Here is a 19,430-nt window from a genome sequence, read left to right as displayed (position 1 = left end):
GTTTCTTCATCAGGTGGACAAATGCAGAAAGAATAAGTCTGACTTCTTCTCAGCAGCAGCAGCAGCAACAGCAGCAGCAGCAGAAGAAGAAGAAGAAGAAGAAGAAGAAGAAGAAGAAGGAGGACCAGCAGCAACATTGGTAGGAGGAAAAGGACAAGGAGCAGCAGCAGCAGTAGCAAAAGCAGCAGAGAGAAGAAGTCAGACTTGGTCTAGCATGCTTTGTTACCTGATGAAGATTCACTTGTACTGTTTCTGCAGCAGAGAGAAGAAGTCTGACTTGGTCTAGCATGCTTTGTTACCTGATGAAGATTCACTTGTACTGTTTCTTCATCAGGTGGACAAATGCAGAAAGAACAAGTCTGACTTCTTCTCAGCAGCAGCAGCAGCAGAAGAAGAAGAAGAAGAAGAAGAATAAGAAGAAGAAGAAAGAGGACCAGCAGTAACATTGGTAGGAGGAAAAGGACAAGGAGCAGCAGCAGCAGTAACAAAAGCAGCAGAAAGAAGTCTGACTTGGTCTAGCATGATTTGTTACCTGATGAAGATTCACTTGTACTGTTTCTTCATCAGGTGGAAAAATGCAAAAAGAATAAGTCTGACTTCTTCTCAGCAGCAGCAGTAGCAGCAGAAGAAGAAGAAGAAGAAGAAGAAAAAGAAGGAGGAGGAGGACCAGCAGCAACATTGGTAGGAGGAAAAGGACAAGGAGCAGCAGCAGCAGTAACAAAACCAGCAAAGGGAAGAAGTCTGACTTGGTTTAGCATGCTTTGTTACCTGATGAAGATTCACCTCTACTGTTTCTTCATCAGGTGGACAAATGCACAAAGAATAAGTGTGACATCTTCTCAGCAGCAGCAGCAGCAGCAGCAGCAGCAGCAGAAGAAGAAGAAGAAGAAGAAGAAGAAGAAGAAAGAGGACCAGCAGCAACATAGGTAGGAGGAAAAGGACAAGGAGCAGCAGCAGCAGTAACAAAAGCAGCAGAGAGAAGAAGTCAGACTCTGTCTAGCATGCTTTGTTACCTGATGAAGATTCATCTGTACTGTTTCTTCATCAGGTGGACAAATGCAGAAAGAATAAGTCTGATTTCTTCTCAGCAGCAGCAGCAGCAGCAACAGCAGAAGAAGAAGAAGAAGAAGAAGGAGGACCAGCAGCAACATTGGTACGAGGAAAAGGACAAGGAGCAGCAGCAGCAGTAACAAAAGCAGCAGAGAGAAGAAGTCTGACTTGGTCTAGCATGCTTTGTTACCTGATGAAGATTCACTTGTACTGTTTCTTCATCAGGTGGAGAAATGCAGAAAGAACAAGACTGACTTCTTCTCAGCAGCAGCAGCAGCAGCAGCAGCAGCAGAAGAAAAAGAAGAAGAAGAAGAAGAAGGAGGAGGACCAGCAGCAACATTGGTAGGAGGCAAAGGACAAGGAGCAGCAGCAGCAATAACAAAAGCAGCAGAGAGAAGAAGTCTGACTTGGTCTAGTATGCTTTGTTACCGGATGAAGATTCACTTGTACTGTTTCTTCATCAGGTGGACAAATGCAGAAAGAACAAGTCTGACTTCTTCTCAACAGCAGCAGCAACAAAAGAAGATGAATAAGGAGGACCAGCAGCAACATTGGTAGGAGAAAAAGGACAAGGAGCAGCAACAGCAGTAACAAAAGCAGCAGAGAGAAGAAGTCTGACTTGGTCTAGCATGCTTTGTTACCTGATGAAGATTCACTTGTACTGTTTCTTCATCAGGTGGAGAAATGCAGAAAGAACAAGTCTGACTTCTTTTCAGCAGCAGCAGCAGCAGCAGCAGCAACAGAAGAAGAAGAAGAAGAAGGAGGACCAGCAGCAACATTGGTAGGAGGTGAAGGACAAGGAGGAGCAGCAGCAGCAGTAACAAAAGCAGCAGAGAGAAGAAGTGTCACTTGGTCTAGCATGCTTTGTTACCTGATGAAGATTCACCTGTACTGTTTCTTCCTCAGGTGGACAAATGTAGAAAGAATAAGTCTGACTTCTTTTCAGCAGCAGCAGCAGCAGCAGCAGAAGAAGAAGAAGAAGAAGAAGGAGAAGAAGAAGAAGGATGACCAGCAGCAACATTGGTAGGAGGGAAAGGACAAGGAGCAGCAGCAGTAGTAACAAAAGCAGCAGAGAGAAGAAGTCTGACTTGGTCTAGCATGCTTTGTTACCTGATGAAGATTCACTTGTACTGTTTCTTCATCAGGTGGACAAATGCAGAAAGAATAAGTCTGACTTCTTCTCAGCTGTAGCAGCAGCAGCAGCAGCAGCAGCAGAAGAAGAAGAAGAAGAAGAAGAAGAAGAAGAAGAAGGAGGACCAGCAGCAACATTGGTAGGAGGGAAAGGACGAGGAGCAGCAGCAGTAGTAACAAAAGCAGCAGAGAGAAGAAGTCTGACTTGGTCTAGCATGCTTTGTTACCTGATGAAGATTCACTTGTACTGTTTCTTCATCAGGTGGACAAATGCAGAAAGAATAAGTCTGACTTCTTCTCAGCAGCAGCAGCAGCAGCAGCAGCAGAAGAAGAAGAAGAAGAAGGTAGACCAGCAGCAACATTGGTAGGAGGAAAAGGACAAGGAGCAGCAGCAGCAGTAACAAAAGCAGCAGAGAGAAGAAGTCTGACTTGGTCTAGCATGCTTTGTTACCTGATGAAGATTCACTTGTACTGTTTCTTCATCAGGTGGACAAATGCAGAAAGAATAAGTCTGACTTCTTCTCAGCAGCAGCAGCAGCAGCAGCAGCAGCAGCAGCAGAAAAAGAAGAAGAAGGTAGACCAGCAGCAACATTGGTAGGAGGAAAAGGACAAGGAGCAGCAGCAGCAGTAACAAAAGCAGCAGAGAGAAGAAGTCTGACTTGGTCTAGCATGCTTTGTTACCTGATGAAGATTCACCTGTACTGTTTCTTCATCAGGTAGACAAATGCAGAAAGAACAAGTCTGACTTCTTCTCAGCAGCAGCAGCAGAAGAAGAAGAAAAAAAATAATAAGAAGAAGTAGGAGGAACAGCAGCAAAATTAGTAGGAGGAAAAGGACTAGGAGCAGCAGCAGCAGTAACAAAAGCAGCAAAGAGAAGAAGTCTGACTTGGTCTAGCATGCTTTGTTACCTGATGAAGATTCACTTGTACTGTTTCTTCATCAGGTAGAAAAATGCAGAAGGAATAAGTCTGACTTCTTCTCAGCAGCAGCAGCAGCAGCAGAAGAAGAAGAAGAAGAAGAAGAAGAAAAAGAAGAAGAAGAAGACCAGCAGCAACATTTGTAGGAGGAAAAGGACAAGTAGCAGCAGCAGCATTAACAAAAGCAGCAGAGAGAAGAAGTCAGACTTGGTCTAGCATGCTTTGTTACCTGATGAAGATTCACTTGTACTGTTTCTTCATCAGGTGGAAAAATGCAGAAAGAACAAGTCTGACTTATTTTCAGCAGCAGCAGCAGGAGCAGAAGAAGAAGAAGAAGAAGAATAAGAAGAAGAATAAAGAAGACCAGCAGCAACATTAGTAGGAGGAAAAGGACAAGGAGTAGCAGCAGCAGTAAATAAAGCAGCAGAAAGAAGAAGTCTGACTTGGTCTAGCATGCTTTGTTACCTGATGAAGATTCACTTGTACTGTTTCTTCATCAGGTGGAAAAATGCAGAAAGAACAAGTTTGACTTCTTCTCAGCAGCAGCAGTAGCAGCAGCAGCAGCAGAAGAAGAAGAAGAAGGCGGACCAGCAGCAACATTGGTAGGAGGAAAAGGACAAGGAGCAGCAGAGGCAGTAACAAAAGCAGCAGAGAGAAGAAGTCTGACTTGGTCTAGCATGCTTTGTTACCTGATGAAGATTCACTTGTACTGTTTCTTCATCAGGTGGACAAATGCAGAAAGAACAAGTCTGACTTCTTCTCAGCAGCAGCAGCAGCAGCAGCAGCAGAAGAAGATAAAAAAGGCGAACCAGCAGCAACATTGGTAGGAGGAAAAGGACAAGAAGCAGCAGCAGCAGTAACAAAAGCAGCAGAGGGAAGAAGTCTGACTTGGTCTAGCATGCTTTGTTACTTGATCAAGATTCACTTGTACTGTTTCTTCATCAGGTGGACAAATGCAGAAAGAACAAGTCTGACTTCTTCTCAGCAGCAGCAGCAGCAGCAGAAGAAGAAGAAGAAGAAGAGAAATAAAAAGAAGAAGAAAGAGGACCAGCAGCAACATTGGTAGGAGGAAAAGGACAGGGATCAGCAGCAGCAGTAACAAAAGCAGCAGAAAGAAGAAGTCTGACTTGGTCTAGCATGCTTTGTTACCTGATGAAGAATCACCTGTACTGTTTCTTCATCAGGTGGACAAATGCAGAAAGAATAAGTCTGACATCTTCTCAGCTGTAGCAGCAGCAGCAGCAGCAGCAGAAGAAGAAGAAGAAGAAGAAGAAGAAAGAGGACCAGCAGCAACATTGGTAGGAGGAAAAGGACAAGGAGCAGCAGCAGCAGTAACAAAAGCCGCAGAGAGAAGAAGTCAGCCTCTGTCTAGCATGCTTTGTTACCTGATGAAGATTCACTTGTACTGTTTCTTCATCAGGTGGACAAATGCAGAAAGAATAAGTCTGATTTCTTCTCAGCAGCAGCAGCAGCAGCAGAAGAAGAAGAAGAAGAAGAAGAAGGACCAGCAGCAACATTGGTAGGAGGAAAAGGACAAGGAGCAGCAGCAGCAGTAACAAAAGCAGCAGAGAGAAGAAGTCTGACTTGGTCTAGCATGCTTTGTTACCTGATGAAGATTCACTTGTACTGTTTCTTCATCAGGTGGACAAATGCAGAAAAAACAAGTCTGACTTCTCAGCAGCATCAGCAGAAGAAGAAGAAAAAGAATAAGAAGAAGAAGTAGGAGGAACAGCAGCAAAATTGGTAGGAGGAAAAGGACAAGGAGCAGCAGCAGCAGTAACCAAAGCAGCAGAGAGAAGAAGTCTGACTTGGTCTAGCATGCTTTGTTACCTGATGAAGATTCACTTGTACTGTTTCTTCATCAGGTAGAATAATGCAGACAGAATAAGTCTGACTTCTTCTAAGCAGCAGCAGCAGCAGCAGCAACAGCAGAAAAAGAAGAAGAAGGTAGACCAGCAGCAACATTGGTAGGAGGAAAAGGACTAGGAGCAGCAGCAGCAGTAACAAAAGCAGCAGAGAGAAGAAGTCTGACTTGGTCTAGCATGCTTTGTTGCCTGATGAAGATTCACTTGTACTGTTTCTTCATCAGGTGGTCAAATGCAGAAAGAATAAGTCTGACTTCTTCTCAGCAGCAACAGCAGCAGAAGAAGAAGAAGAAGGAGGACCAGCAGCAACATTGGTAGGAGGAAAAGGACAAGGAACAGCAGGAGCAGTAACAAAAGCAGCAGAGAGAAGAAGTCTGACTTTGTCTAGCAATGCTTTGTTACCTTATGAAGATTCACTTGTACTGTTTCTTCATCAGGTGGACAAATGCAGAAAACAAGTCAAACTACTTCTCAGCAGCAGCAGCAGCCGCAGCAGCAGCAGCCGCAGCAGCAGCAAAAGAAGAAGAAGAAGAAGAAGAATGCCCAGCAGCAACATTGGTAGGAGGAAAAGGACAAGGAGCAGCAGCAGCAGTAACAAAAGCAGCAGAGAGAAGAAGTCTGACTTGGTCTAGCATGTTTTGTTACCTGATGAAGATTCACTTGTACTGTTTCTTCATCAGGTGGACAAATGCAGAAAGAATAAGTTTGACTTCTTCTCAGCAGCAGCAGCAGCAGCAGCAGCAGCAGAAGAAGAAGAAGAAGAAGAAGAAGAAGAAGAAGAAGAAGGAGGAGGATCAGCAGCAACATTGGTGGGAGGAAAAGGACAAGGAGCAGCAGCAGTAGTAACAAAAGCAGCAGAGAAAAGAAGTCTGACTTGGTCTAGCATGCTTTGTTACCTGATGAAGATTCACCTGTACTGTTTCTTCATCAGGTGGACAAATGCAGAAAGAATAAGTCTGACTTCTTCTCAGCAGGAGCAGCAGCAGAAGAAGAAAAAGAAGGAGGACCAGCAGCAACATTGGTAGGAGGAAAAGGACAAGGAGCAGCAGCAGCAGTAACAAAAGCTGCAGAGAGAAGAAGTCTGACTTTGTCTAGCAATGCATTGTTACCTGATGAAGATTCACCTGTACTGTTTCTTCATCAGGTGGACAAATGCAGAAAGAATAAGTCTGACTTCTTCTCAGCAGGAGCAGCAGCAGAAGAAGAAAAAGAAGGAGGACCAGCAGCAACATTGGTAGGAGGAAAAGGACAAGGAGCAGCAGCAGCAGTAACAAAAGCTGCAGAGAGAAGAAGTCTGACTTTGTCTAGCAATGCTTTGTTACCTGATGAAGATTCACCTGTACTGTTTCTTCATCAGGTGGACAAATGCAGAAAGAATAAGTCTGACTTCTTCTCAGCAGGAGCAGCAGCAGAAGAAGAAAAAGAAGGAGGACCAGCAGCAACATTGGTAGGAGGAAAAGGACAAGGAGCAGCAGCAGCAGTAACAAAATCTGCAGAGAGAAGAAGTCTGACTTTGTCTAGCAATGCATTGTTACCTGATGAAGATTCACTTGTACCGTTTCTTCATCAGGTGGACAAATGCAGAAAACAAGTCAAACTACTTCTCAGCAGCAGCAGCAGCCGCAGCAGCAGCAAAAGAAGAAGAAGAAGAGGAAGAAGAAGAAGAAGAAGAAGGACCATCAGCAACATTGGTAGGAGGAAAAGGACAAGGAGCAGCAGCAGCAGTAACAAAAGCAGCAGAGAGAAGAAGTCTGACTTGGTCTAGCATGCTTTGTTACCTGATGAAGATTCACTTGTACTGTTTCTTCATCAGGTGGACAAATGCAGAAAAAATAAGTCTGACTTCTTCTCAGCAGCAGCAGCAGCAGCAGCAGAAGAAGAAGAAGAAGAAGAAGAAGAAGGAGGAGGATCAGCAGCAACATTGGTGGGAGGAAAAGGACAAGGAACAGCAGCAGCAGTAACAAAAGCAGCAGAGAGAAGAAGTCTGACTTTGTCTAGCATGCTTTGTTACCTGATGAAGATTCACTTGTACTGTTTCTTCATCAGGTGGACAAATGCAGAAAAAATAAGTCTGACTTCTTCTCAGCAGCAGCAGCAGCAGCAGCAGAAGAAGAAGAAGAAGAAGAAGAAGAAGAAGAAGAAAGACCAGCAGCAACATTGGTAGGAGAAAAAGGACAAGGAGCAGCAGCAGCAGTAACAAAAGCAGCAGAGAGAAGAAGTCTGACTTGGTCTAGCATGCTTTGTTACCTGATGAAGATTCACTTGTACTGTTTCTTCATCAGGTGGACAAATGCAGAAAGAATAAGTCTGACTTCTTTTCAGCAGCAGAAGCAGCAGCAGCAACAGAAGAAGAAGAAGAAGAAGAAGAAGAAGAAGAAGAAGAAGAAGAAGAAAGACCAGCAGCAACATTGGTAGGAGAAAAAGGACAAGGAGCAGCAGCAGCAGTAACAAAAGCAGCAGAGAGAAGAAGTCTGACTTGGTCTAGCATGCTTTGTTACCTGATGAAGATTCACTTGTACTGTTTCTTCATCAGGTGGACAAATGCAGAAAGAATAAGTCTGACTTCTTTTCAGCAGCAGAAGCAGCAGCAGCAGCAGCAGAAGAAGAAGAAGAAGAAGAAGAAGAAGAAGAAGAAGAAGAAGACCAGCAGCAACATTGGTAGGAGGAAAAGGACAAGGAGCAGCAGCAGCAGTAACAAAAGCAGCAGAGAGAAGAAGTCTGACTTGGTCTAGCATGCTTTGTTACCTGATGAAGATTCACCTGTACTGTTTCTTCATCAGGTGGACAAATGCAGAAAGAATAAGTCTGACTTCTTCTCAGCAGCAGCAGCAGCAGAAGAAGAAGAAGAAGAAGAAGAAGAAGAAGAAGAAAAAGAAGAAGAAGGAGGACCAGCAGCAACATTGGTAGGAGGAAAAGGACAAGGAGCAGCAGCAGCAGTAACAAAAGCAGCAGAGAGAAGAAGTCTGACTTTGTCTAGCATGCTTTGTTACCTTATGAAGATTCACTTGTACTGTTTCTTCATCAGGTGGACAAATGCAGAAAACAAGTCAAACTACTTCTCAGCAGCAGCAGCAGCCGCAGCAGCAGCAGCCGCAGCAGCAGCAGCCGCAGCAGCAGCAAAAGAAGAAGAAGAAGAAGAAGAAGGACCAGCAGCAACATTGGTAGGAGGAAAAGGACAAGGAGAAGCAGCAGCAGTAACAAAAGCAGCAGAGAGAAGAAGTCTGACTTGGTCTAGCAGGCTTTGTTACCTGATGAAGATTCACTTGTACTGTTTCTTCATCAGGTGGACAAATGCAGAAAGAATAAGTCTGACATCTTCTCAGCAGCAGCAGCAGCAGCAGAAGAAGAAGAAGAAGAAGAAGAAGAAGAAGAAGAAGGAGGAGGATCAGCAGCAACATTGGTGGGAGGAAAAGGACAAGGAGCAGCAGCAGCAGTAACAAAAGCAGCAGAGAGAAGAAGTCTGACTTTGTCTAGCATGCTTTGTTACCTTATGAAGATTCACTTGTACTGTTTCTTCATCAGGTGGACAAATGCAGAAAACAAGTCAAACTACTTCTCAGCAGCAGCAGCAGCCGCAGCAGCAGCAGCCGCAGCAGCAGCAAAAGAAGAAGAAGAAGAAGAAGAAGGACCAGCAGCAACATTGGTAGGAGGAAAAGGACAAGGAGAAGCAGCAGCAGTAACAAAAGCAGCAGAGAAAAGAAGTCTGACTTGGTCTAGTATGCTTTGTTACCTGATGAAGATTCACCTGTACTGTTTCTTTATCAGGTGGACAAATGCAGAAAGAATAAGTCTGACTTCTTCTCAGCAGGAGCAGCAGCAGAAGAAGAAGAAGAAGGAGGACCAGCAGTAACATTGGTAGGAGGAAAAGGACAAGGAGCAGCAGCAGCAGTAACAAAAGCTGCAGAGAGAAGAAGTCTGACTTTGTCTAGCAATGCTTTGTTACCTGATGAAGATTCACTTGTACTGTTTCTTCATCAGGTGGACAAATGCAGAAAACAAGTCAAACTACTTCTCAGCAGCAGCAGCAGCCGCAGCAGCAGCAAAAGAAGAAGAAGAAGAGGAAGAAGAAGAAGAAGAAGAAGGACCATTAGCAACATTGGTAGGAGGAAAAGGACAAGGAGCAGCAGCAGCAGTAACAAAAGCAGCAGAGAGTAGAAGTCTGACTTGGTCTAGCATGCTTTGTTACCTGATGAAGATTCACTTGTACTGTTTCTTCATCAGGTGGACAAATGCAGAAAGAACAAGTCTGACTCCTTCTCAGCAGCAGCAGCAGCAGCAACAGCAGCATAAGAAGAAGAAGAAGAAGAAGAAGAAGAAGAAGGAGAAGAAGAAAGAGGACCAGCAGCAACATTGGTATTAGGAAAAGGACTAGGAGCAGCAGCAGCAGTAACAAAAGCTGCAGAGAGAAGAAGTCTGACTTGTGTTATGTATTATTGTAACAATGTACTATATTATTTCAAGTGTTTCAGGTATTGCACAACATTGCATCATATTGTATGAATAAGACATGTTATGCTTTGATCATAAGAGTAATGATTTGTTTTGGTATTAGGATTCAAACATTTGTTGATTACCTCAGATAAGATGTGATTCTTTATGATTTATGCTGGAGTAGGATTTAAGTCTTTTCAGAGCGATGCTCTTTTGTTTAGCAATGTTTTGGTTTGTGAGATTTGTGTAAGACGCTCCATATACACTTGAGAGTCAGCTGTCACATAGAGAAGTCATAATGTAGTCTTTTATACATTAAAGACGTATTTTATTAATACCAACGTATTATTATCCATCAAGCATACAGCGACGAAGATGAGATCAGCTGAGAAATAATTACTAATGATGATACATCTCTGTTCCAGGTAATTATTATGGTTAATAGAACTTCCTACCTAAGCACCCATATCTTATATTTGGCGACGAGGATGGGATGTTGAGCTACTTGCAGTTGTGGATTTAACGTTACTTTGTAATCTCCACACAACCTAACCTGTCCACTTTCCTTCACAATAGGAACTAATGGTGTAGCCCAATCTGAATATGTGACCTTTTCCCAAGAACCTTCACTTTCTATTTGAGAGTAATTCCTTTCTGCCTTGTTCAATACTCTAGAAGTGAATGCAATTGGTTTTTCTGTTCCATCTGGCATTACATGAGATAATACTGCACCTAAACCTATGTTTGATGCATCACAAACTAATTTAACTGGTAAATCCATTCGATAATGTACTAAGAATGTAGGTGATGTTATTTCCTGCTTGATTCTTTCAAAAGATTCCTGACACTCTTTTGTCCATAGTTTGTTGCCATATAGCTGGACTACTTGCAACTCCATAAGGTAATCTCTTTGGCCTAAACAAACCTAAGGATGTATTTACTGTACATAATTCTTGTGAAGTTTCATCCATGGGAAGCTGTTGAAATGCTTGTCTTAAATCTAATTTAGAAAAAACACTGCATCCTGACATAGTTGCAAACATGTCTTTCGGATTTGGTAAGGGAAGGAGGATAAGGTGTAAGTTAGATTTGTTGTATCCAAGTTTGCAAAGTGATTTAGAAGATAAAGGGTATAAACAAATAGCAAAGCTTCCTAATGTAAGACATTTTTTACCTTTGTCTGATGTCATGGTAAGATCGTACAACACTCCAGAGAAGTGGGTACCAGGAGAGATTGTAAGAGAGATAGGAAATTTACATTATGATGTTCGTGTTGGTGATAATGTTGTAAAACGTCATGTTGATCAACTACAGCCGTTAAACAGAAAGACAGTAGAGCATGTGAATGTTAGAGATGAGAAACTTAAAGAAGTTGTTAGATCAAATGAGTCAAGTATTAACCAAGATGGTCCAACATCCAATGTAGATTCAGAACCAATTCATGTACCAGTACAAGATGAGGTTAAAGTGCTTCCTAATAGGATTAACAGAGGAAAGCCCCCTGAGAGATTAGTAAGTTCACACTTGTTACAGATCATAAACCTTTATTAGCAATATTGGGTCCAAAAGCAAGTTTACCTACGTTGGTAGCTGCAAGACTACAACGTTGGGCAGTTACGTTAGCAGCGTACCACTATGATATAGAATACCGTCCAACATCAAATATGGGTAATGCAGATGCTTTATCCAGATTACCCGTAGACAAAGCTCCAGAAGAGTATGATGACAGTGTTCTGTTAATTTCAGTATGTAATGTACCAATAACTGCAAAAGATGTAGCACACAGTACCAAGCAAGACCCAGTACTTAGTAAGGTTTTGGAGAGTTTAATGACAGGTAGGGACTTATGTGGAAAGGAGGAAAATTGTAAACCGTATAAGGATATATGGTATGAACTGAGTGTGACACAAGGAATAGTGATGAGAGGTTCCAGGGTAGTTATTCCTAATTCACTGAGAAATAAGGTTTTGTCTGAAATACATGCTGATCACCAAGGTATTGTAAGATCAAAGTCAATTGCGAGAACTTTTGTATGGTGGCCAGGTGTAGATAAAGATGTGGAATGTTATATAAAGAATTGTATGAATTGTGTTATGCAACAAAACAATCCTCAATTTGCTAGAATGCACCCGTGGGAGTTGCCCAGGTATCCATGGCAAAGAGTGCATATAGATTTTGCAGGTCCTTTTTTGAATTATTTGTTTTTGATAGTAGTAGATGCTTACAGTAAGTGGCCAGAAATTATCCCAATGAAGACGACAACGTCTTACGCCACAATAAAAGAGTTAATGCAAATTTTTTCAACGCATGGTATTCCAGAAAGAATTGTTACAGATAATGGTCCACAATTTACCTCACAAGAGTTTAAAGAATTTTGTAATGTCAATGGTATAAAGCATACATTTTCAGCTACATATCATCCATCTACTAATGGAGAGGCTGAAAGATTTGTCCAAACATTTAAGCACAATATGAAGTGTAGAAGAGCAAATTCAAGTAATATATTTTTGCATGTGTCAAAATTTTTATTGTCTTATAGAACAACGCCGCACAGCACAACAGGCGTGGCACCCTCAAATTTGTTAATGGGAAGGAGGATAAGGTGTAAGTTAGATTTGTTGTATCCAAGTTTGCAAAGTGATTTAGAAGATAAAGGGTATAAACAAATAGCAAAGCTTCCTAATGTAAGACATTTTTTACCTTTGTCTGATGTCATGGTAAGATCGTACAACACTCCAGAGAAGTGGGTACCAGGAGAGATTGTAAGAGAGATAGGAAATTTACATTATGATGTTCGTGTTGGTGATAATGTTGTAAAACGTCATGTTGATCAACTACAGCCGTTAAACAGAAAGACAGTAGAGCATGTGAATGTTAGAGATGAGAAACTTAAAGAAGTTGTTAGATCAAATGAGTCAAGTATTAACCAAGATGGTCCAACATCCAATGTAGATTCAGAACCAATTCATGTACCAGTACAAGATGAGGTTAAAGTGCTTCCTAATAGGATTAACAGAGGAAAGCCCCCTGAGAGATTAGATTTATGAATATTTTTACAATGTCAAGTTAAGGGGGAGGAGACTGTTATGTATTATTGTAACAATGTACTATATTATTTCAAGTGTTTCAGGTATTGCACAACATTGCATCATATTGTATGAATAAGACATGTTATGCTTTGATCATAAGAGTAATGATTTGTTTTGGTATTAGGATTCAAACATTTGTTGATTACCTCAGATAAGATGTGATTCTTTATGATTTATGCTGGAGTAGGATTTAAGTCTTTTCAGAGCGATGCTCTTTTGTTTAGCAATGTTTTGGTTTGTGAGATTTGTGTAAGACGCTCCATATACACTTGAGAGTCAGCTGTCACATAGAGAAGTCATAATGTAGTCTTTTATACATTAAAGACGTATTTTATTAATACCAACGTATTATTATCCATCAAGCATACAGCGACGAAGATGAGATCAGCTGAGAAATAATTACTAATGATGATACATCTCTGTTCCAGGTAATTATTATGGTTAATAGAACTTCCTACCTAAGCACCCATATCTTATAACTTGGTCTAGCATGCTTTGTTACCTGATGAAGATTCACTTCTACTGTTTCTTCATCAGGTGGACAAATGCAGAAAGAACAAGTCTGACTTCTTCTTCTTAGCAGCAGCAGCAGCAGCAGCAGCAGAGGAAGGAGAAGAAGAAGAAGAAGAAGAAGAAGAAGAAGAAGAAGGAGGACCAGCAGCAACATTGGTGGGAGGAAAAGGACAAGGAGCAGCAGCAGCAGTAACAAAAGCTGCAGAGAGAAGAAGTCTGACTTGGTCTAGCATGCTTTGTTACCTGATGAAGATTCACATGTACTGTTTCCTCATCAGGTGGACAAATACAGAAAGAATAAGTCTGACTTCTTCTCAGCAGCAGCAGCAGCAGCAGCAGCAGCAGCATCAGAAGAAGAAGAAGAAGAAGAAGAAGGAGAAGAAGGAGGACCAGCAGCAACATTGGTAGGAGGAAAAGGACTAGGAGCAGCAGCACCAGTAACAAAAGCAGCAGAGAGAAGAAGTCTGACTTGGTCTAACATGCTTTGTTACCTGATGAAGATTCACTTCTACTGTTTCTTCACCAGGTGGACAAATGCAGAAGGAATAAGTCTGACTTCTTCTCAGCAGCAGCAGCAGCAGCAGAAGAAGAACAAGAAGAAGGAGGAGGACCAGCAGCAACATTGGTAGGAGGAGAAGGACAAAGAGCAGCAGTAGCAGTAACAAAAGCAGCAGAGAGAAGAAGTCTGACTTGGTCTAGCATGCTTTGTTACCTGATGAAGATTCACTTGTACTGTTTCTTCATCAGGTGGACAAATGCAGAAAGAAAAAGTCTGACTTCTTCTCAGCAGCAGAAGCAGCAGCAGCAGCAGAAGAAGAAGAAGATGAAGAAGAAGAAGGACCAGCAGCAACATTGGTAGGAGGAAAAGGACAAGGAGCAGCAGCAGCAGTAACAAAAGCAGCAGAGAAAAGAAGTCTGACTTGGTCTAGCAAGCTTTGTTACCTGATCAAGATTCACTTGTACTGTTTCTTCATCAGGTGGACAATTGCAGAAAGAATAAGTCTGACTTCTTCTCAGCAGCAGCAACAGCAGAAGATGAAGAAGAAAAAGGAGGACCAGCAGCAACATTGGTAGGAGGAAAAGGACAAGGAGCAGCAGCAGCAGTAACAAAAACAGCAGAGAGAAGAAGTCAGACTTGGTCTAGCATGCTTTGTTACCTAATCAAGATTCACTTGTACTGTTTCTTCATCAGGTAGACAAATGCAGAAAGAATAAGTCTGACTTCTTCTCAGCAGCAGCAGCAGCAGCAGCAGCAGAAGAAAAAGAAAAAAAAGGAGAAGAAGAAGGAGGACCAGCAGCAACATTGGTAGGAGGAAAAGGACAAGGAGCAGCAGCAGCAGTAACAAAAGCAGCAAAGAGAAGAAGTCTGACTTGGTCTAGCATGCTTTGTTACCTGATGAAGATTCACCTTTACTGTTTCTTCATCAGGTGGACAAATGCAGAAAGAATAAGTCTGACATCTTCTCAGCAGCAGCAGCAGCAGCAGAAGAAGAAGAAGAAGAAGAAGAAGAAGAAGAAGAAGAAGGAGGACCAGCAGCAACATTGGTAGGAGGAATAGGACAAGTAGCAGCAGCAGCAGTAACAAAAGCAGCAGAGAGAAGAAGTCTGACTTGGTCTAGCATGCTTTGTTACCTGATGAAGATTCACCTGTACTGTTTCTTCATCAGGTGGACAAATGCAGAAAGAATAAGTCTGACATCTTCTCAGCAGCAGCAGCAGCAGCAGCAGCAGCAGTAGCAGAAGAAGAAGAAGAAGAAGAAGAAGAAGAAGAAGAAGAAGAAGAAGGAGGAGGAAGAGGACCAGCAGCAACATTGGTAGGAGGAAAAGGACAAGGAGCAGCAGTAGCAGTAACAAAAGCAGCAGAGAGAAGAAGTCAGACTCTGTCTAGCATGCTTTGTTACCTGATGAAGATTCACCTGTACTGTTTCTTCATCAGGTGGACAAATGCAGAAAGAATAAGTCTGACATCTTCTCAGCAGCAGCAGCAGCAGCAGCAGCAGCAGCAGAAGAAGAAGAAGAAGGACCAGCAGCAACATTGGTGGGAGGAAAAGGACAGGGAGCAGCAGCAGCAGTAACAAAAGCAGCAGAGAGAAGAAGTCTGACTTGGTCTAGCATGCTTTGTTACCTGATGAAGATTGGCTTGTACTGTTTCTTCATCAGGTGGACAAATGCAGAATGAACAAGTCTGACATCTTCTCAGCAGCAGCAGCAGCAGCAGAAGAAGAAGAAGAAGAAGAATAAGAAGAAGTAGGAGGACCAGCAGCAACATTGGTAGGAGGAAAAGGACAAGGAGCTGCAGCAGCAGTAACAAAAGCAGCAGAGAGAAGAAGTCTGACTTGGTCTAGCATGCTTTGTTAGCTGATGAAGATTCACTTGTACTGTTTTTTCATCAGGTGGAAAAATGCAGAAAGAATAAGTCTGCCTTTTTCTCAGCAGCAGCAGCAGCAGCAGCAGCAGAAGAAGAAGAAGAAGAAGAAGAAGAAAGAGGACCAGAAGCAACATTGGTAGGAGGAAAAGGACAAGGAGCAGCAGCAGCAGTAACAAAATCAGCAGAGAGAAGAAGTCTGATTTGGTCTAGCATGCTTTGTTACCTGATGAAGATTCACCTGTACTGTTTCTTCATCAGGTGGACAAATGCAGAAAGAATAAGTCTGACTTCTTCTTTGCAGCAGCAGCACCAGCAGCAGCAGCAAAAAAAGAAGAAGAAAAGGAAGAAGAAGAAGGAGAACCAGCAGCAACATTAGTAGGAGGAAAAGAACAAGGAGCAGCAGCAACAGTAACAAAAGCAGCAGAGAGAAGAAGTCTGACTTGGTCTAGCATGCTTTGTTACCTGATGAAGATTCACTTGTACTGTTTCTTCATCAGGTGGACAAATGCAGAAAGAACAAGTCTGACTTCTTCTCAGCAGCAGCAGCAACAGAAGAAGAAGAAGAAGAAGAAGGAGAACCAGCAGCAACATTAGTAGGAGGAAAAGAACAAGGAGCAGCAGCAACAGTAACAAAAGCAGCAGAGAGAAGAAGTCTGACTTGGTCTAGCATGCTTTGTTACCTGATGAAGATTCACCTGTACTGTTTCTTCATCAGGTGGAAAAATGCAGAGAGAAAAAGTCTGACTTCTTCTCAGCAGCAGCAGCAGCAGCAGCAGCAGCAGAAGAAGAAGAAGAAGAAGAAGAAGAAGATGAAGAAGAAGGAGAACCAGCAGCAACATTGGTAGGAGGAAAAGGACAAGGAGCAGCAGCAGCAGTAACAAAAGCAACAGAGAGAAGAAGTCCGACTTGGTCAAGCATGCTTTGTTACCTGATGAAGATTCACCTGTACTGTTTCTTCAGCAGGTGGACAAATGCAGAAAGAATAAGTCTGACTTCTTCTCAGCAGCAGCAGCAGCAGCAGCAGCAGCAGCAGCAGCAGAAGAAGAAGAAGAAGAAGGAGGACCAGCAGCAACATTGGTAGGAGGAAAAGGACAAGGAGCAGCAGCAGCAGTAACAAAAGCAGCAGAGAGAAGAAGTCTGACTTGGTCTAGCATGCTTTGTTACCTGATGAAGATTCACTTGTACTGTTTCTTCATCAGGTGGACAAATGCAGAAAGAACAAGTCTGACTTCTTCTCAGCAGCAGCAGCAGCACCACCAGCAGAAGAAGAAGAAGAAGAAGAGGAAGAAGAAGAAGGAGGACCAGCAGCAACATTTGTAGGAGGAATAGGACAAGGAGCAGCAGCAGCAGAAACAAAAGCAGCAGAGAGAAGAAGTCTGACTTGGTCTACCATGCTTTTTTACCTGATGAAGATTCACCTGTACTGTTTCTTCATCAGGTGGACAAATGCAGAAAGAATAAGTCTGACATCTTCTCAGCAGCAGCAGCGGCAGAAGAAGAAGAAGAAGAAGAAGAAGAAGTAGGAGGACCAGCAGCAACATTGGTAGGAGGGAAAGGACAAGGAGCAGCAGCATCAGTAACAAAAGGAGCAGAGAGAAGAAGTCTGACCTGGTCTAGCATGCTTTGTTACCTGATGAAGATTCACCTGTACTGTTTCTTCATCAGGTGGACAAATGCAGAAAGAATAAGTCTGACTTCTACTCAGCAGCAGCAGCACCAGCAGCAGCAGCAGAAGAAGAAGAAAAAAAGGAAGAAGAAGGAGAACCAGCAGCAACATTGGTAAGAGGAAAAGGAAAAGGAGCAGCAGCAACAGTAACAAAAGCAGCAGAGAGAAGAAGTCTGACTTGGTCTAGCATGCTTTGTTACCTGATGAAGATTCACTTGTACTGTTTCTTCATCAGGTGGACAAATGCAGAAAGAATAAGTCTGACATCTTCTCAGCAGCAGCAGCGGCAGAAGAAGAAGAAGAAGAATAAGAAGAAGAAGTAGGAGGACCAGCAGCAACATTGGTAGGAGGAAAAGGACAAGGAGCTGCAGCAGCAGTAACAAAAGCAGCAGAGAGAAGAAGTCTGACTTGGTCTAGCATGCTTCGTTACCTGATGAAGATTCACCTGTACTGTTTCTTCATCAGGTGGACAAATGCAGAAAAAATAAGTCTGACTTCTTCTCAGCAGCAGCAGCAGCAGCAGCAGCAGCAGAAAAAGAAGAAGAAGGAGAACCAGCAGCAACATTGGTAAGAGGAAAAGGACAAGGAGCAGCAGCAGCAGTAACAAAATCAGCAGAGAGAAGAAGTCTGATTTGGTCTAGCATGCTTTGTTACCTGATGAAGATTCACCTGTACTGTTTCTTCATCAGGTGGACAAATGCAGAAAGAATAAGTCTGACTTCTTCTCAGCTGCAGCAGCAGCAGCGGCAGCAGCAAAAGAAGAAGAAGAAGAAGAAGAAGAAGAAGGAGGACCAGCAGCAACATTTGTAGAAGGAAAAGGACAAGGAGCAGCAGCAGCAGTAACAAAAGCAGCAGAGAGAAGAAGTCTGACTTGGTCTAGCATGCTTTGTTACCTGATGAAGATTCACTTGTATTGTTTCTTCATCAGGTGGACAAATGCAGAAAGAATAAGTCTGACTTCTTCTCAGCAGCAGCAGCAGCAGCAGCAGCAGAAGAAGAAGAAGAAGAAGAAGAAGAAGAAGAAGAAGAAGAAGACCAGCAGCAACATTGGTAGGAGGAAAAGGACAAGGAGCAGCAGCAGCAGTACCAAAAGCAGCAGAGAGAAGAAGTCAGACTTGCACTAGCATGCTTTGTTACCTGATGAAGATTCACTTGTACTGTTTCTTCATCAGGTGGAAAAATGCAGAAAGAACAAGTCTGACTTCTTCTCAGCAGCAGCAGCAGCAGAAGAAGAAGAAGAAGAAGGAGGAGGACCAGCAGCAACATTGGTAGGAGGAAATGGACAAGGAGCAGCAGCAGCAGTAACAAAAGCAACAGAGAGAAGAAGTCTGACTTGGTCTAGCATGCTTCGTTACCTGATGAAGATTCACCTGTACTGTTTCTTCATCAGGTGGACAAATGCAGAAAGAATAAGTCTGACTTCTTCTCAGCAGCAGCAGCAGCAGCAGCAGCAGAAGAAGAAGAAGAAGAAGGATGACCAGCAGCAACATTGGTAGGAGGAAAAGGACAAGGAGCAGCAGCAGCAGTAACAAAAGCAGCAGAGAGAAGAAGTCTGACTTGGTCTAGCATGCTTTGTTACCTGATGAAGATTCACCTGTACTGTTTCTTCATCAGGTGGACAAATGCAGAAAGAATAAGTCTGACTTCTTCTCAGCAGCAGCAGCAGCAGCAGCAGCAGCAGAAGACGAAGAAGAAGAAGAGAAGAAGAAGGAGGACCAGCAGCAACATTGGTAGGAGGGAAAGGACGATGAGCAGCAGTAACAAAAGCAGCAGAGAGAATAAGTCTGACTTGGTCTAGCATGCTTTGTTACCTGATGAAGATTCATTTGTACTGTTTCTTCATCAGATGGACAAATGCAGAAAGAACAAGTCTGACTCCTTCTCAGCAGCAGCAGCAGCAGTAGCAGCAGAAGAAGAAGAAGAAAAGGGAGAAGAAGAAGGAGGACCAGCAGCAACATTGGTAGGAGGAATAGGACAAGGAGCAGCAGCAGCAGTAACAAAAGCAGCAGAGAGAAGAAGTCTGACTTGGTCTAGCATGCTTTGTTACCTGATGAAGATTCACTTGAACTGTTTCTTCATCAGGTGGACAAATGCAGAAAGAACAAGTCTGACTTCTTCTCAGCAGCAGCAGCAGCAGCACCAGCAGAAGAAGAAGAAGAAGAAGGAGGAGGACCAGCAGCAACATTGGTAGGAGGAAAAGGACAAGGAGCAGCAGTAGCAGTAACAAAAGCAGCAGAGAGAAGAAGTCTGACTTGGTCTAGCATGCTTTGTTACCTGATGAAGATTCACTTGTACTGTTTCTTCATCAGGTGGACAAATGCAGAAAGAATAAGTCTGACTTCTTCTCAGCAGCAGCAGTAGCAGAAGAAGAAGAAGAAGAAGAAGGAGGAGGACCAGCAG

General features: G+C 42.9%; 1 protein-coding gene across 1 annotated transcript in view; it reads left to right on the top strand.

Annotated features, from left to right (window-relative positions):
* Nucleotides 1–19,430, top strand: part of LOC137640984 (golgin subfamily A member 6-like protein 22) — a 29,155-nt gene that overhangs the window by 1,758 nt on the left and 7,967 nt on the right. Inside the window, exons 5-11 of the mRNA XM_068373440.1 lie at nt 3,823–3,901; nt 4,283–4,396; nt 4,968–5,045; nt 5,687–5,802; nt 7,989–8,079; nt 8,287–8,396; nt 13,523–13,621. Coding sequence (XP_068229541.1) covers nt 3,823–3,901; nt 4,283–4,396; nt 4,968–5,045; nt 5,687–5,802; nt 7,989–8,079; nt 8,287–8,396; nt 13,523–13,621 — 687 coding nt within the window. The remainder of the gene's footprint in view (nt 1–3,822; nt 3,902–4,282; nt 4,397–4,967; nt 5,046–5,686; nt 5,803–7,988; nt 8,080–8,286; nt 8,397–13,522; nt 13,622–19,430) is intronic.

Source organism: Palaemon carinicauda, chromosome 1 (assembly GCF_036898095.1).
Source record: "Palaemon carinicauda isolate YSFRI2023 chromosome 1, ASM3689809v2, whole genome shotgun sequence".
In the NCBI taxonomy this organism is placed as follows: Eukaryota; Metazoa; Arthropoda; class Malacostraca; order Decapoda; family Palaemonidae; genus Palaemon; species Palaemon carinicauda.
The sequence above is the reverse complement of the archived record's forward strand: the minus strand, read 5'-3'. Positions and strand labels throughout refer to the sequence as shown.